A 14213-nucleotide genomic window follows, 5' to 3' on the forward strand; every position below is an offset into this window, starting at 1 on the left:
ATAGAGGTAGGTTATAGGACAGCAGTAGGGGTAGGTAGTAGGACAGCACTAGGGGTAGGTTATAGGGCAGCACTAGGGGTAGGTTATAGGACAACACTAGGGGTAGGTTATAGGGAAGGTAGTAAGGGTATCACTAAGGGTAGGTTATAAGACAGAACTAGGGATAATTTATAGGACAGCAGTAGGTGGTGGTTCATAGGGGAGCAGTAGGGGTAGGTTATAGGAGAGCACTAGGGGTAGGTTATAGGGGAGCACTAGGGGTAGGTTATAGGGCAGCACTAAGGGTAGGTTATAGGACAGCAGGAGGGGTAGATTATAGGACAGAGCTAGGGATAATTTATAGGACAGCAGTAGGGGTAGGTTATAGGACTGCACTAGGGGTAGGTTATAGGACAGCACTAAAGGTTATAGTGCAGCAGTAGGCGTAAGTTATAGGACAGAACTAGGGGTAGGTTATAGGGCAGCACTTGGGGTAAGTTATAGGGCAGCACTAGGGGTAGGTTATAGGGCAGAACTAGGGGTCGGCTATAGGGCAGCACGAGGGGTAAGTTATAGGTCAGCACTAGGGGTAGGTTATAGGACAGCACTAAGGGTAGGTTATAGTGCAGCAGTAGGCGTAAGTTATAGGACAGAACTAGGGGTAGGTTATAGGGCAGCACTTGGGGTAAGTTATAGGGCAGCACTAGGGGTAGGTTATAGGGCAGAACTAGGGGTCGGCTATAGGGCAGCACGAGGGGTAAGTTATAGGTCAGCACTAGGGGTAGGTTATAGGACAGCACTAAGGGTAGGTTATAGTGCAGCAGTAGGCGTAAGTTATAGGACAGAACTAGGGGTAGGATATAGGGCAGCACTTGGGGTAAGTTATAGGGCAGCACTAGGGGTAGGTTATAGGGCAGAACTAGGGGTCGGCTATAGGGCAGCACGAGGGGTAAGTTATAGGTCAGCACTAGGGGTAGGTTAAGGGCGGCACCAGGGGTAGGTTATAGTGCAGCTCCAGGGGTAAGTTATAGGGCAGCACCTGGGGTAAGTTATAGGGCAGCATCAGGGGTAAGTTATAGGGCAGCACTAGGGGTAGGTTATAGGACAGCACTAAGGGTAGGTTATAGTGCAGCAGTAGGCGTAAGTTATAGGACAGAACTAGGGGTAGGATATAGGGTAGCACTTGGGGTAAGTTATAGGGCAGCATCAGGGGTAAGTTATAGGTCAGCACTAGGGGTAGGTTATAGGACAGCACTAAGGGTAGGTTATAGTGCAGCAGTAGGCGTAAGTTATAGGACAGAACTAGGGGTAGGATATAGGGCAGCACTTGGGGTAAGTTATAGGGCAGCACTAGGGGTAGGTTATAGGGCAGAACTAGGGGTCGGCTATAGGGCAGCACGAGGGGTAAGTTATAGGTCAGCACTAGGGGTAGGTTATAGGACAGCACTAAGGGTAGGTTATAGTGCAGCAGTAGGCGTAAGTTATAGGACAGAACTAGGGGTAGGATATAGGGCAGCACTTGGGGTAAGTTATAGGGCAGCACTAGGGGTAGGTTATAGGGCAGAACTAGGGGTCGGCTATAGGGCAGCACGAGGGGTAAGTTATAGGTCAGCACTAGGGGTAGGTTAAGGGCGGCACCAGGGGTAGGTTATAGTGCAGCTCCAGGGGTAAGTTATAGGGCAGCACCTGGGGTAAGTTATAGGGCAGCATCAGGGGTAAGTTATGGGACATGACTGCAGACAGCTTCCATTGGCAGCATGCTGTGCGCTCCCCCTAGTGCGGGCTGATACAGCCCGTGTTATCTGCAGGATGCGGCTGTGTGAGGCCTCAGTAGTAGTCAGCTCCGTGTTACACTGCACAGCCGCCCTCCCGGTACACGGGGCCAGCGGTAATGATGTAGCGTAGACCCCGCACCGCCTGTAATGGCCGCATGTGGTGTGTCCCAGTGTGACCTGCCTGTGACAGCAGCGGGGGATTTACACCTAATCTTACCGCGGCCGAGAAGGGCCAATCTGTGAAGCCAGTAATCGCAGTGCTTCTCCGGGAGTGAGGACCGCTGTGACGCCGGGGTGTCCGGGGGCGGCTGCTGGGGATGCGCTGCAGTCTCCCACACTCAGAGCCGCATCCCCAGAGCACGATCCCCAGTGCTGATGCCGTGACAGCGCGGTGGGTGGGAGCTTCTCCTCCCCGGCTGCACACAGCGGCTGCCCGCACAGTGCACGGCTCCTGCCACCTGGGACATGCCACGTCCTGGCGAGCCGGGCAGGGTATCCGCGGGCGGGGGGCACAGGTGGCACTGGAGATCAGCATGGTAGTGAGGAGGAGGGGCGGGGAGGGGGGCCTCCATCCATCAGTGTGCGGCTGGGTAGTATTACCGCCTGCACTCTGCAGCCTCCCAGGACTACTCCTCATCATCCTCCCCATCCTCCGCGGTGTGCACGGAGCACAGTCACACATGACACAGGACGCGGCGGCCGGAGCCCACTCTGCTGCCTCCATTGTTTGCCACCGCGGCGATCGCCCTGTTCCGTGGAATTGATGCCTCTGCCCTCCTGCCCCCGAGCGAAGCGGCGATCATGGGCTGTCTGCAGAGCCTCACCTGCAAGTCCCGCATCAGGAGGGAGAACATCACCGTCTACGACGTGTGTGCCACCATAGACCAGTGCCCGACCTCCATAGAGGAGAATTCGCCCATTGTCTTAAGGTACAAGACCCCGTACTTCAAAGCCTCGGCCCGGGTGGTCATGCCGCCCCTGCCCAGGAATGACACCTGGGTGGTGGGATGGATCCAAGCCTGCAACCAAATGGAGTTCTTCAACATGTACAGCGACCTGGGCATGTAAGTCAGCTGGATGGCATGTGCCATGTAATGCTCTCCCCAAGGTTATGTGACAGGCAGGGACTCTGCAGCATCTGCCAGCTCTGTGGAGGGCATGTGTACCCCATTACCCAGGCTGTCATACTTGGCATCATTGGCATTTCCAGGCCCACTCTTCTCACAAATCCAAAGTTACAGAGATTTGACATGAACTCCAGAATGTTCAAGGTACATTACCAAGTGCCAACATCTGGATGTGAGAGAGGGGTCCTAGCAGTGCCCACCAGATGATGGCGCTGGGTGATACTCCTGGAGCTTCTTGGAGATGTCCATGCCTTTAGAGCTGCTCTATGTAGTGTGTCTCAGCTCCTGACTGTGCAATGCCCCTTTAAGAGATGTGTTGTCTTCATTGTCTCCCCCATGCTGGGGTAGTGGGCCACATGGCTGGCACTGCCCTATCTAGAAGCAGGGTGAGGCCGGCTCTAATGTACGGCTGATGTCTCGGGTGTCACATTGAGTGGGATGGTACGCCTTCACCTTGATCCAGCCGTTACATTGAACGCCAGCAGCTAATACCTGAGATCGTCTTAGTGCCCGAATGGCATAACAGCAGTGGCACGGCAGTGACTGCCCTGTGTAGTAACTTGGTGAGTGCTGCAGTCAGGGGCACCTTGTAGTACTGGTTCAACTCTATACCAGAGAGAAGCAGGGTAGGTAAGAGTAACGAGTGCCCACCCCAAAGCCTGATATAATGTCTCATCATTACAACTGGGGGCAGCAATCCAATAGTAAGGCAGAGCGGGCAGGAAATCCCATGTTGTCAGAGGCCTGGACGCTACTGTCACTGATGGGCCACCCTTGGACACTATTTTCACTTGCTAGAAGGAAGAAGTAGCTTTTCTTGCCGCTCCATTCCTATAGATCCTGCAGAGCGGTGTTTGCTCTGCCCCATTACAGGAGAGCTGCTGGGACCCACGGTATGGTGGGCATCCTGGTGAAGCAGAATCCAGGCCGTGGTTTCTGGAGACCTGTATTCTGCATGTGGTGAGGACATGCCCGCTGCAGGGAACTCTGCTAGCTCTCCGATAGCCGTCATCCTTGTGGAGACAATCTGTCATTTTATAGGATTGCTGTTGACTCAGTTTTGTAGTGGACATTTCGGCCTCCCATCTCACTGCCTGTGAGCATCACTACCTCTTCATCTGCTGGCTGGATGACACATTTAATGTTTGATAGGATTTTCGGTGTGACATTACATACTGTGTTGTGTTATTGGATGTCCGTGGCTCAGCCGCTGTGCTCCATCTCTCACGTCCAGAGAACCGCTCTCTAGTGACCGCTGCGCTGTTCAGATGAGCAGCTTTGTTCATAGACTGAATGTCCCCCTGAAAAAAATCATATTTCGGATGAGACTCGTCTGTACAAGCTTTTGGGTGTGCAAAAAAAAATGGATCCCATATGGACCAACTGTATAGCATCCAATTTCTTTGGACACAGTAGAATTCTTTAACCTGGGAAACTGTTTTTGGCCTTGTAATTGTTAATAAGTGTTGATGTATAAAAACTGATGCCATACAGATGACAATACAGACAAAGACCATCCGTTCTTTCTGGATGAAGATCGGACAGTTTTTTATATGTTCATGTTGTCCATTTAGGCGTCTAGGAGGTGACGGACAGAGAGCTGTAATGTCAGTCATGTTATCGCTCAGCATCTGCAGAAACGGAATAATAAGGACTGACAGTACATCATTTTTATTTTGAATTTAATATGCACTTTAATGGTGCTATCTGGTTATTTGAAATTGATTGCCTGCCCTTAAAGGGGTTGTCCGGTCTTAGGCTACAAATCTGCAGTCACTCTGCAGCGAGCAGTCATGTGACCACAAGTATGCGATCTGCATAGTTCCAGCCACATTCCGACTAGACTGTATCCGGCCTCGCTCCATACACTTGCATTGAGCGAAGCCGAATACAGTCTAGTCAGTATGTGACCGCATGTATGCGAATCTAATACTTGCATTCACATGTATGCCACTCCCGGCACCAGAGAATCCTCATAGCACACAGTACATGCGTTTGTGAAGATTCACAACTCTGCAGTCACATAGAGTGACTGCAAACTTGTATTTTTAAGGACAACCCTTTTAAAAAAGACCATTAATATTATGAATGGACAGCCAGCTCTGGGCACCCTTGCCAATCTGTCCTCCCTTTTCATTATTATCAGGTACATTAGGTAGTAGCTCTAAAAAAAAGTTTATTGCACTGAGCAGTTCCTTGTAGGCAATGAAGGGGGCACGGCCCCTAGTACTGCAGGCAGGGGTGCCAAGAGAGCTATGCTGTCTTTGACCAGCTGATCAATAGGGTCCAACTCTTCTAATGACTGTTCAAACCAGGCACATCTCCGGGCACTGGGCACCCTGTAGTAGTTTGCTGCTAAATAAAATTTATTCTTCAGTAATCCAAAGTGATGACAATTCGTTCCTGTAACGGACTTTCATCAGAGACAATGATGCAGATATAGAAGGGATGGTCAGGAATGAGCAGGCAGCACCGCTGTACGAGCCCCATTATAAATGATACCTTTACTGTCCAAATCCGTTGCTTCATTTTCCAGAAATCATTCTTATTCATGTATGCTAATGAGGTGTTCGGTGCAGTTTTGGGGTGGCCATGCCGTTCTGTGCACCTTCTCATCTACCTGTTATACACGTATTTCCATATTACTATAGCTTCTGTATAAGTAGATGGCAAATGAGTAGGTGGGAGAGAGCTCGGCCCTGACCACCTCATTAGCTTATCTTAATAAAGAAGAACTTCTGGAAAACACAGTAATGGAGCTGGACACTAAGGATGCATTTACATGGGCAGATCATGGGGCACAAGCGTTCCTGCTGAAACAAATTGTCAATCACACAGCAAAAAACAGAATTTGCTGCCAAGAACAATATATTTTATGTGCACAGAACAATTGTATTAATTAATGATTGTGCTGTGTGCATGGAAGTGTGGCCGGCTTGACTAAACCGTCTATTAAATGGCCGCCGGAGAGTCAGTGTATGTGCACAGAACGATCATCATTACGATTGTTCTGTGCGAATACAATACATGGTTCTTGGCAGCACATCTCCAGTTTGCAGAGGGCTATGTGTTGCCGAGAATGATGATTTTTAAGCCAGTTTAAAAAAATGTTCTCATGATGAACAAGTGTTTTTGTCATTCATCAGTGATTGGTGCCTGTTTAGGTCCTTGTTCCCGATAATCGGCACCTGTGCATGGACTCTTATGGCTTTGTCCCCGACAAGGTGTTGTGCTTAGTTTGAATATTCTTTTTGGGCTGACAGACTACTATGCCATATGTTTCAAGAGAGTTTAATACATGATGAATGGCACAGACCGTCACCTGTCACAGTCTTCACTTACCACACATGTAGCCGGCTTTTCCCTGTGTACAGTAAATGAGGCCTTTACACGCAATATGAACAGGCATTTAATCTTAGTACATTAATGAATAGACATTACAGGAAAACTGTAGCCAAGCAATATCTTCTTCTCTCCTGGCACACAGGCATCCCTGTACCATGGGGCAGACTGATGGAGACAGTTTGAGCAATGACTGAATAGTAAAAGTTGACTCACTATTTGACTCAGGCTTTTCTTTCTATGGGGTTTGGAAGGGGTTTAACAATCTAAACTAACTGCAGGAAATGTTATAAAATAAAACCCTTCACTTTAGTTCCTGACAGTCCTTATATTTTCCTGGAGCATTGACCTTCTGTATCACCACTTGAGCCCTGCACCAAATCACTGGCCTCAGGGGCCCTGGGATCAACGGCGCTGGATCGGCAGAAGATTCATTTCTTAATCTCCTGATGTTACAGTAACAATGTTGTATCTGGTCTTTTCAGTCTGAGGAGGAACATGGGAACTTCATAGCTCTCAAAATGCTGCCTCCTGCAATCAGGGAAGGAGCATGGCCGGGGAGTATTGTTCAGCCTTGGCACATTCTGATGGTTATTGTAGGACATGTTCATTGTAAGCCCATTACAGTGAGATCTGTACATGTCCTGCACATGTCATAATCTGAGACCACATTGACCTAAACTTTCAAGACTCAGTAGTGTGAATTGAAGCCACACGATGTGGTGCTGCTCTACATACGTCTAGCTATAAGTAGGGTTTCCTTTAAGGCTATGTGCCCACGATGCAGAAATGCTCAGGATTTTTTCCTGAGCGTTTCTGAATCTCCCTGGCAGAAAAAAAAACATGTGGATTGTACATGCGGATTGTACATGCGTTTTCCTGCCAGGAACATGCGGAAGTGAAGCGTTCTTCACATGCATTTCCGCATGTGGGTTGACAAGCGCTTTCCAAGTGATTTTAGCATCACTTAGAAAGTGCTTGTCAACTTGGTCACACTATATAAATCCATGCAAACAGCATGGATTTATATAGTGTGACCCGAGAGAATGTCAAAAAATAAAAAAATAAATCTATACTTACCCTCCGATGGCCCGCGCTGGCTTGCTTCACCGTCCCGGCTGCCGGCAGCGGTAGACTGAAGGACCTGCCGACGTCAGCGTCGCGTGACCCGTCACATGACTCTGACGTCAGCGCAGGTCCTTCATTCCATCGCGAGCTGCCGGCAAGCGAGGAGGAGCGCAGCACGGGCCGCCAGAAGGTAAGTATATATTTATTTTTTATTTTATTCTTTTTTTTACAGTTTTCAATGGTACCCAGGTCCGGAGGAGAGTCTCCTGTCCTCCACACCCGGGTACCATCCGCACATTAGAACGCATGGAATGCGCATCTACATATGCAGTGATGCGTAATCCATGCGGTCTAATGCAAGTCAATGGCGGCGAAAATGCAGCACTTCCGCAAAATAATTGGTAGTGCTGCGTTTTTTTCCGCAATGATAATCCGCAGCTCGTCAGTCTACTCCGCAATCACGCAGTGTAGGGAGAGATGCTGCTGAGCTAGGGAGAGATTTGGTTGTGTATTAGGTAGTGTAGGGAGAAAACAAGTACATTACACATATCCATCTCAGCAAACAGTCCTTCTGAGGACTAATCCATCTGCAGAGATATCAGGCAGGCAGGGTATATAGCAGACTGCAGAGCATATAGCACAAGAGGCTCCATTCCAGTTCTGCCTTCTGCTGCTGTTAGATATTTCTAGACAAAGGTCTCAGGGGCCAGGAATAATTTTATTTGGATCTTAATCCTCATTATTTGCTTAAAAAGCAATCCAGACAACACCTTTTTTCTCCGCCACTTGCTTGTTGGCACTGCAGAATACAGCCAGATCCTTTCCATATTACAACGCTAAAAATCCAGCTATTTAAAACTGTGGTTTGTCCGTCACACAGATCACAAATAATTGCGCAGAAAATACTGCCATTTTTGGCCTCCATTCAAATTTTTATTTCAGTGTGTCAGCAAAGTTTTTGCCACCAGTTTGCTGTTCAAAATAGTTACCTACAGGCGACGTATATAAAACTATGGTTTCTCCATCACACAGATCACATTCGCATATAATTGCGCTGAAAATACTGCCATTTTTGGCCTCCATTCAAATTTTTTTTCAGTGTGTCAGCAAAGTTTTTGACACCGGTTTGCTGTTCAAAATAGTTACCTACAGGCAGGGTATTTAAAATTGTGGTTTCTCCATCACACGGATTACATATAACTTCACTCCAAATTCAGCCATTTGTAGTGAGCGTGGAAGATATTGTCCTCCATTTAAAATGGGCAAGGCACGTGGCAAGGGATGGGGAACTTGACGTGATGGTGATGGTGCATGCAGAGCTCGAGGCCGTAGGCAAGCTGAAATTGTGCCACAACGAACACCCACATCTTCTCGCCCGACCTTCCTGTCCCGATTCCTAGGGGGCCGCAGCACACCACTATTGAACCCAGAGCAGTGTCAAAAGGTTGTTGGTTGGATAGTGGATAATACTTCCAGTCACTTAGCCACCACCACCACCCTGTCTTCCACACGGTCAAGTCTCAGTAGCCATGAGTCTGGACCACATATTCCTCACTCTGATCCTCCTTCCTCCCACCGAGTGCCCAAAGACAACTGATCCCACACTTGGACACTCTGAAAAGCTGCTCACTTTTCCATTTATAGATTTGGGGCTCTTGCCCGGTCCACTTGAAGCGGGGCAAGAGGAGATCGCATGTAGCCATGCCCAAATATTTGAGCAGCCACGGTCACATGAAGGCGATGGTGGGAATGTGTCACAAGAGGTGGACGATGATGAGACACAAATGCCAGAAAGTCAGGAGGAGAACCAGGGTGCGGAAGTGGAAGACGAGGTGGTGGATGATATAGTAACTGACCCTACCTGGCAGGAGGACATGCAGAGCGAGGACAGCAGCACACAGGGGGTGGGAGGCAGAGCACCCCAACAGGCAGGAAGAAGCAATGTGGTGGCCGCAGACAGAAGGCAGGCAACCGTTCCCCGTAACATCAACACGAAGGAAGTTGCCAGTACAACTGTTGGGTCTTCCCGAGTCTGCTTGTTTTTAAAGGCTCTGCCGATAACCCCAAAAAGGCCATTTGCACCACCTGCCAGGCCAGCATCAGCAGGGGTGGCAAAAATACCAGCCTGACCACCACCAGCATGATCAGGCACATAGCAGTAAAGCACCCGACTTTGTGGGCCGAACACCAGGGTCCAGGAACAGTGTCTGCGGGTGGCACCATTGCTTCTTCCGCTGTTGTACATGCAAGCCAATCCCCTGTCCATGGTGCATGCGAAGATGCCTCCTGCCCTGCACCTGTCGTTGCACACTCTCAAGCAGCAGCATCCGGAAGCACATCCTTGTCCCAGCACAGCATTCAGTTGTCCATACCCCAGTCCTTGGAACTCAAACGCAAATACGCAGGCAACGCCCCACAGGCCACACTACTAAATTCCCACATTTCACGACTGCTTGCGCTCGAAATGTTGCCTTTTAGGCTTGTGGAGACGGAAGCATTCCGCAACCTCATGGCGGCGGCCGTCCCTCGGTACTCGGTCCCCAGCCGCCACTATTTCTCCCGGTGTTCCGCATTACACAAGCACGTGTCCCAAAACATTAGCCGTGCCCTCAACAACGCAGTTACCGGGAAAGTCCACCTAACCACGGACACGTGGACAAGTGCTTATGGGCAGGGACGGTACATCTCGCTGACGGCACACTGGGTTAACATAATGGAAGCCGAGACCCAGTCGGACTTTGGGACCGAACACGTCCTCCCGACGCCAAGGTCAATCAGGGTTGCCCCCACAGTCTACAGCTCCTGCACCTCAACCTCCTCCTCCTCTTCAGTCTCCTCCGAAATGAGTGCATCAGTCACAAGCTGGAAGCACTGCAGCACTGCCTCGGCCAAGCGGCAACAGGCTGTGCTGAAGCTAATATGCTTAGGTGACAAACCGCACAATGCTGAAGAGTTGTGGACAGCTCTGAAACAGCAGGCAGATCTGTGGCTCACACCACTGAACCTACAGCCAGGCATGGTCGTGTGTGACAATGGCTGGAACCTGGTGGTGGCACTGAGGCGAGGCGAGCTCACACAAGTACCATGCCTGGCCCATGTGCTTAACTTCGTGGCTCAGCTGTTTCTCAAATCCTACCCGGAGCTGCCGGATCTGCTTGTTAAAGTACACTGCCTTTGTGCCCATTTTAGAAAGTCACCTACAGCTTCCGCCTCCCTTGCCGTGTTTCAGCAGCGTTTGCAGCTTCCGGCTCACAGACTGGTGTGTGATGTCCCCACGCGTTGGAACTCTACACTGCAGATGTTGGGAAGGATTTGTGAGCAGAAGAGGGCAGTTGTTGAGTACTAGCATCAACAAGGACCTCGGTATTCAGTTCAGACTCCACACATAAGACCTCAGGAGTGGACATGGATGTCAGACATATGTACCATCCTCCAAAACATTGTGGACTCCACCAAGATGGTGAGCGGCAATGACGCCATAATTAGCGTCACCATCCCGCTTCTCTGTCTTCTGAAATGCTCTCTGCTCACAATCAAAGAGGATGCATTTTAGGCTGAGCATGATGAGATGGAGCAAGGAACAATACAGGGTCATTACACACAGCCCAGCCTCATCTCATCCCAACGTGGATTGGGTGACAATGAGGAAGAGGAGGAGGAAGAACAGGAGCTAGTTTCATGCGATATAGACGGTACTACCTGCACAGCTGTCTTACCGTCTGATCAGCGTTGATGGCCAGAGGACAGAGAGGAGGAGAAGGAGAGCATGGTCAGTCATCTTCCTGGTAAGGACATGGAAGTCTTGCCTGTTAGCAGTCTGACATGCATGGCTGAGTTTATGTTACGCTGCCTTTCCCATGACCATCACGTTCTCAAAATTTTGGGTAACAGTCATTACTGGTTGATGACACTTCTAGACCCACGCTACAAGGAGAACTTTATATCTCTTATTCCTGAGGCGGACAGGTCTACAAAAATGGGGCTGTACCAGAAGGCCCTTGTTGCGGAACTATTAAAAAAATTCCCATTTGAAAACGCTGGCGGCAGAGGTCACTTCTGGGAGAATTTTCTTAGCCCCTCCCATTGCACAAGCCCTGAGGCGCGGGGTACTCTCACAAGGAGTGTAAAGTTTGGGAAGATGCTGAGGGAGTACCTGTTATGATCTGTTAGAAAAAACCTAACAGGAGAGTTCTAACAGTACCCCCTCTTCTATGAGGATCCTCCGGATCCCCTAGGCCCAGGCTTATCAGGAAACCTCTTGTGAAACGCTCTGACAAGTCTGGAAGCAGAAACATCATCCGCCCTCACCCATGAGTTATCCTCGGGTCCGAAACCTTTCCAAGCGACGAGATACTGCAAACTCCCTCTATACCGTCTAGAATTAAGGATGCGGGAAATTTCGTATTCCCCGTCCTCCACCACCGGAGGAACAGTGGCAGAGACGTCTCCATCCGACACACAAGCTCTTTTCAACAGAGAAACATGAAACACCGGATTAATCTTCCAGGAGGTAGGAACCTCCAACCTAACAGCAGATTGGTTAACTACCTGAAGCACCTTAAAGGGCCCTACAAACTTGGGACCCAATTTTTTAGAAGGAATCCTCAACCGCAGATTCTTAGAGGACAACCAAACCATGTCACCAATAGCAAACAAAACCTCTTGCCGTTTCCTATCAAAGTACCTCTTAGATTTTTTGTTAGCCTCCTGAAGATTACCACGCACATCCGTCCAAACTCTCTCCAAGTCACCGGAAAAACTCTCCTCCTCAGGCACAGCCGATACCAATTTGGAGAATGACCCAAAAGACGGATGCCTCCCAGAACAACAAAAAAAAGGCGAACAACCAGCAGAAGAGGATGTATGGTTGTTAAGAGCAAACTCAGCAAGTGGCAGAAACTCAGACCACCCCTCCTGATTGTCACAAAACAACTCAAGAACTGCTCAACATCCTGATTCTTCCTTTCTGTCTGGCCATTAGACTCAGGATGATATCTGGATGAAAACGACAAATGAACTCCCAACCTGTCAAAAAAAGCACGCTAAAAACGAGCCACGAACTGAGGTCCCCTATCCGAAACAATGTCAGTAGGAACACCATGTAGTCTGACAATTTCCTTGACAAAGGCCTTAGCGAGTATCTTAGCGCAGGGCAGTTTGATGAAAGGAACCAAGTGACACATTTTGCTAAAACGGTCCACGACCACCCAGATGACTGTGAAACCCTCAGAGGGGGGAAGGTCAGTAATAAAGTCCATAGCCAGATGTGTCCAAGGTGCACTAGGAACCTCCAGAGGGCAAAGCAACCCCGCTGCAGGAGTATGTGAAGACTTAGATCTAGCACACACCGTACATTGACGCACCCACTTAATGACTTCCTTCTGCCATCCAGGCCACCAAAAACTGCGACCCACAAGTCTCTTGGTCTCAGAAATTCCTGGATGACCTGCCAACCGAGACTCATGACACTCCATAAACAAATCTCTCCTAAAGGTCCTAGGCACAAACAACCTCCCATGGGGAGTGTTAGATGGGACATTCTCCTGTGCTTTAAGAATCTCATCTTCCAAAACGGAGTCCAATGCAGCAATCACAACACCTTCTTGTAAAATGCTCCTTTCCTCCTCAGCACCGACCATGGGAGAAAAGCTGTGAGACAAAGCATCAGCTTTAACATTCTTGGTACCCGGGATGTAAGTAACGGAAAAATTAAACCGCGAGAAAAAAAGTGCCCACCTAGCCTGACAGGCATTCAAGCGCTTGGCAGCATCAAGATAGATCAGATTTTTATGATCAGTGAAAACCTGAATGGGAAATTCAGCACCTTCCAAGAGATGACGCCAGTGTTCAAATGCGAGTTTAATAGCCAGCAATTCCCGATTACCAATATCGTAATTAAGTTCAGTCTCAGAAAATTTTTTTGAAAAAAAAGCACAGGGATGTACTCCATCCTTGATTTCCTGAGGCAACACCGCACCGACCCCCACCGAAGAAGCATCAACCTCAACCAAAAACGGCTTAGTCACATCAGGCTGCATAAGGATAGGAGCAGAGCTGAACCTCTCCTTTAGAAACACAAAAGCTTCAATGGCCTCAGTAGTCCACTGAACCGCATTAGCACCTTTCCTGGTTAGATCGGTCAGTGGTTTGACAATAATAGAAAAATTTTTAATGAATTTTCTGTAATAATTGGCGAAACCCAAAAACCTCTGTATCGATTTCAAACCAATAGGCCTAGGCCATTCCTGAACCACCTGCACCTTCACAGGGTCCATCTCAAAGCCTTCGCTGGAGATAATGTAGCCCAAAAAACTAATTCTCTGTACAGCAAACTCACATTTCTCCAGCTTAGCAAAAAGCGAATTGTCAATTAATAACTGTAATACCTCACGTACGCTCCGCCAATGAGACTCCAGATCAGGCGAATAAATCAAAATGTCATCCAAATACACAACCACATTTTTGCCGATCAAAGGTCTAAGGATGTCATTAATAAGATTCTGAAAAAATGCTGGATCATTGGTAAGACCAAAAGGCATAACCAGGTTCTCAAAATGACCCACAGGAGTGTTAAAAGCAGTCTTCCATTCATCACCCTCCTTCATGCGCAACAAATTGTATGCCCCCCGGAGATCAATTTTAGAGAACCACTTGGCCCCCACTAACTGGTTAAACAAATCAGGAATCAATGGCAGTGGGTAAGGATTGCGTACAGTAATTTTATTAATCTCACGAAAGTCCAGACAAGGACGTAAACCGCCGTCCTTTTTTTTAACAAAAAAAAATCCAACAGCCACAGGAGACTTGGAAGGCCTAATGTGACCGGCGGCCAAGCTTGTCTGTATGTATTCCTCCAAAGCCTTTCTCTCAGGAATAGTAAGATTAAATAAACGACTTTTAGGAAGAGTCGCTCCAGGGACAA

The 14213-nt window shown here is 48.7% G+C and overlaps 1 protein-coding gene across 5 annotated transcripts in view; it reads left to right on the plus strand.

Annotated features, from left to right (window-relative positions):
- Nucleotides 1-2119: 2119 nt before the first annotated feature.
- Nucleotides 2120-14213, plus strand: part of FAM78B (family with sequence similarity 78 member B) — a 244425-nt gene continuing 232331 nt past the window's right edge. Inside the window, exon 1 of one of the 5 annotated variants that reach the window (XM_073643003.1) lies at nucleotides 2120-2683. In XM_073643003.1, coding sequence (XP_073499104.1) covers nucleotides 2556-2683 — 128 coding nt within the window. In that variant the 5' untranslated portion in view covers nucleotides 2120-2555. Of the gene's footprint in view, nucleotides 2819-14213 lie in introns of all 5 variants that reach the window. The other 4 variants (XM_073643002.1, XM_073643004.1, XM_073643006.1 and 1 more) reach the window with 4 other exon arrangements.

This window comes from Phyllobates terribilis, unplaced genomic scaffold (genome assembly GCF_046119375.1).
Source record: "Phyllobates terribilis strain yellow unplaced genomic scaffold, ASM4611937v1 Scaffold_8__6_contigs__length_399053987, whole genome shotgun sequence".
Taxonomy (NCBI): Eukaryota; Metazoa; Chordata; class Amphibia; order Anura; family Dendrobatidae; genus Phyllobates; species Phyllobates terribilis.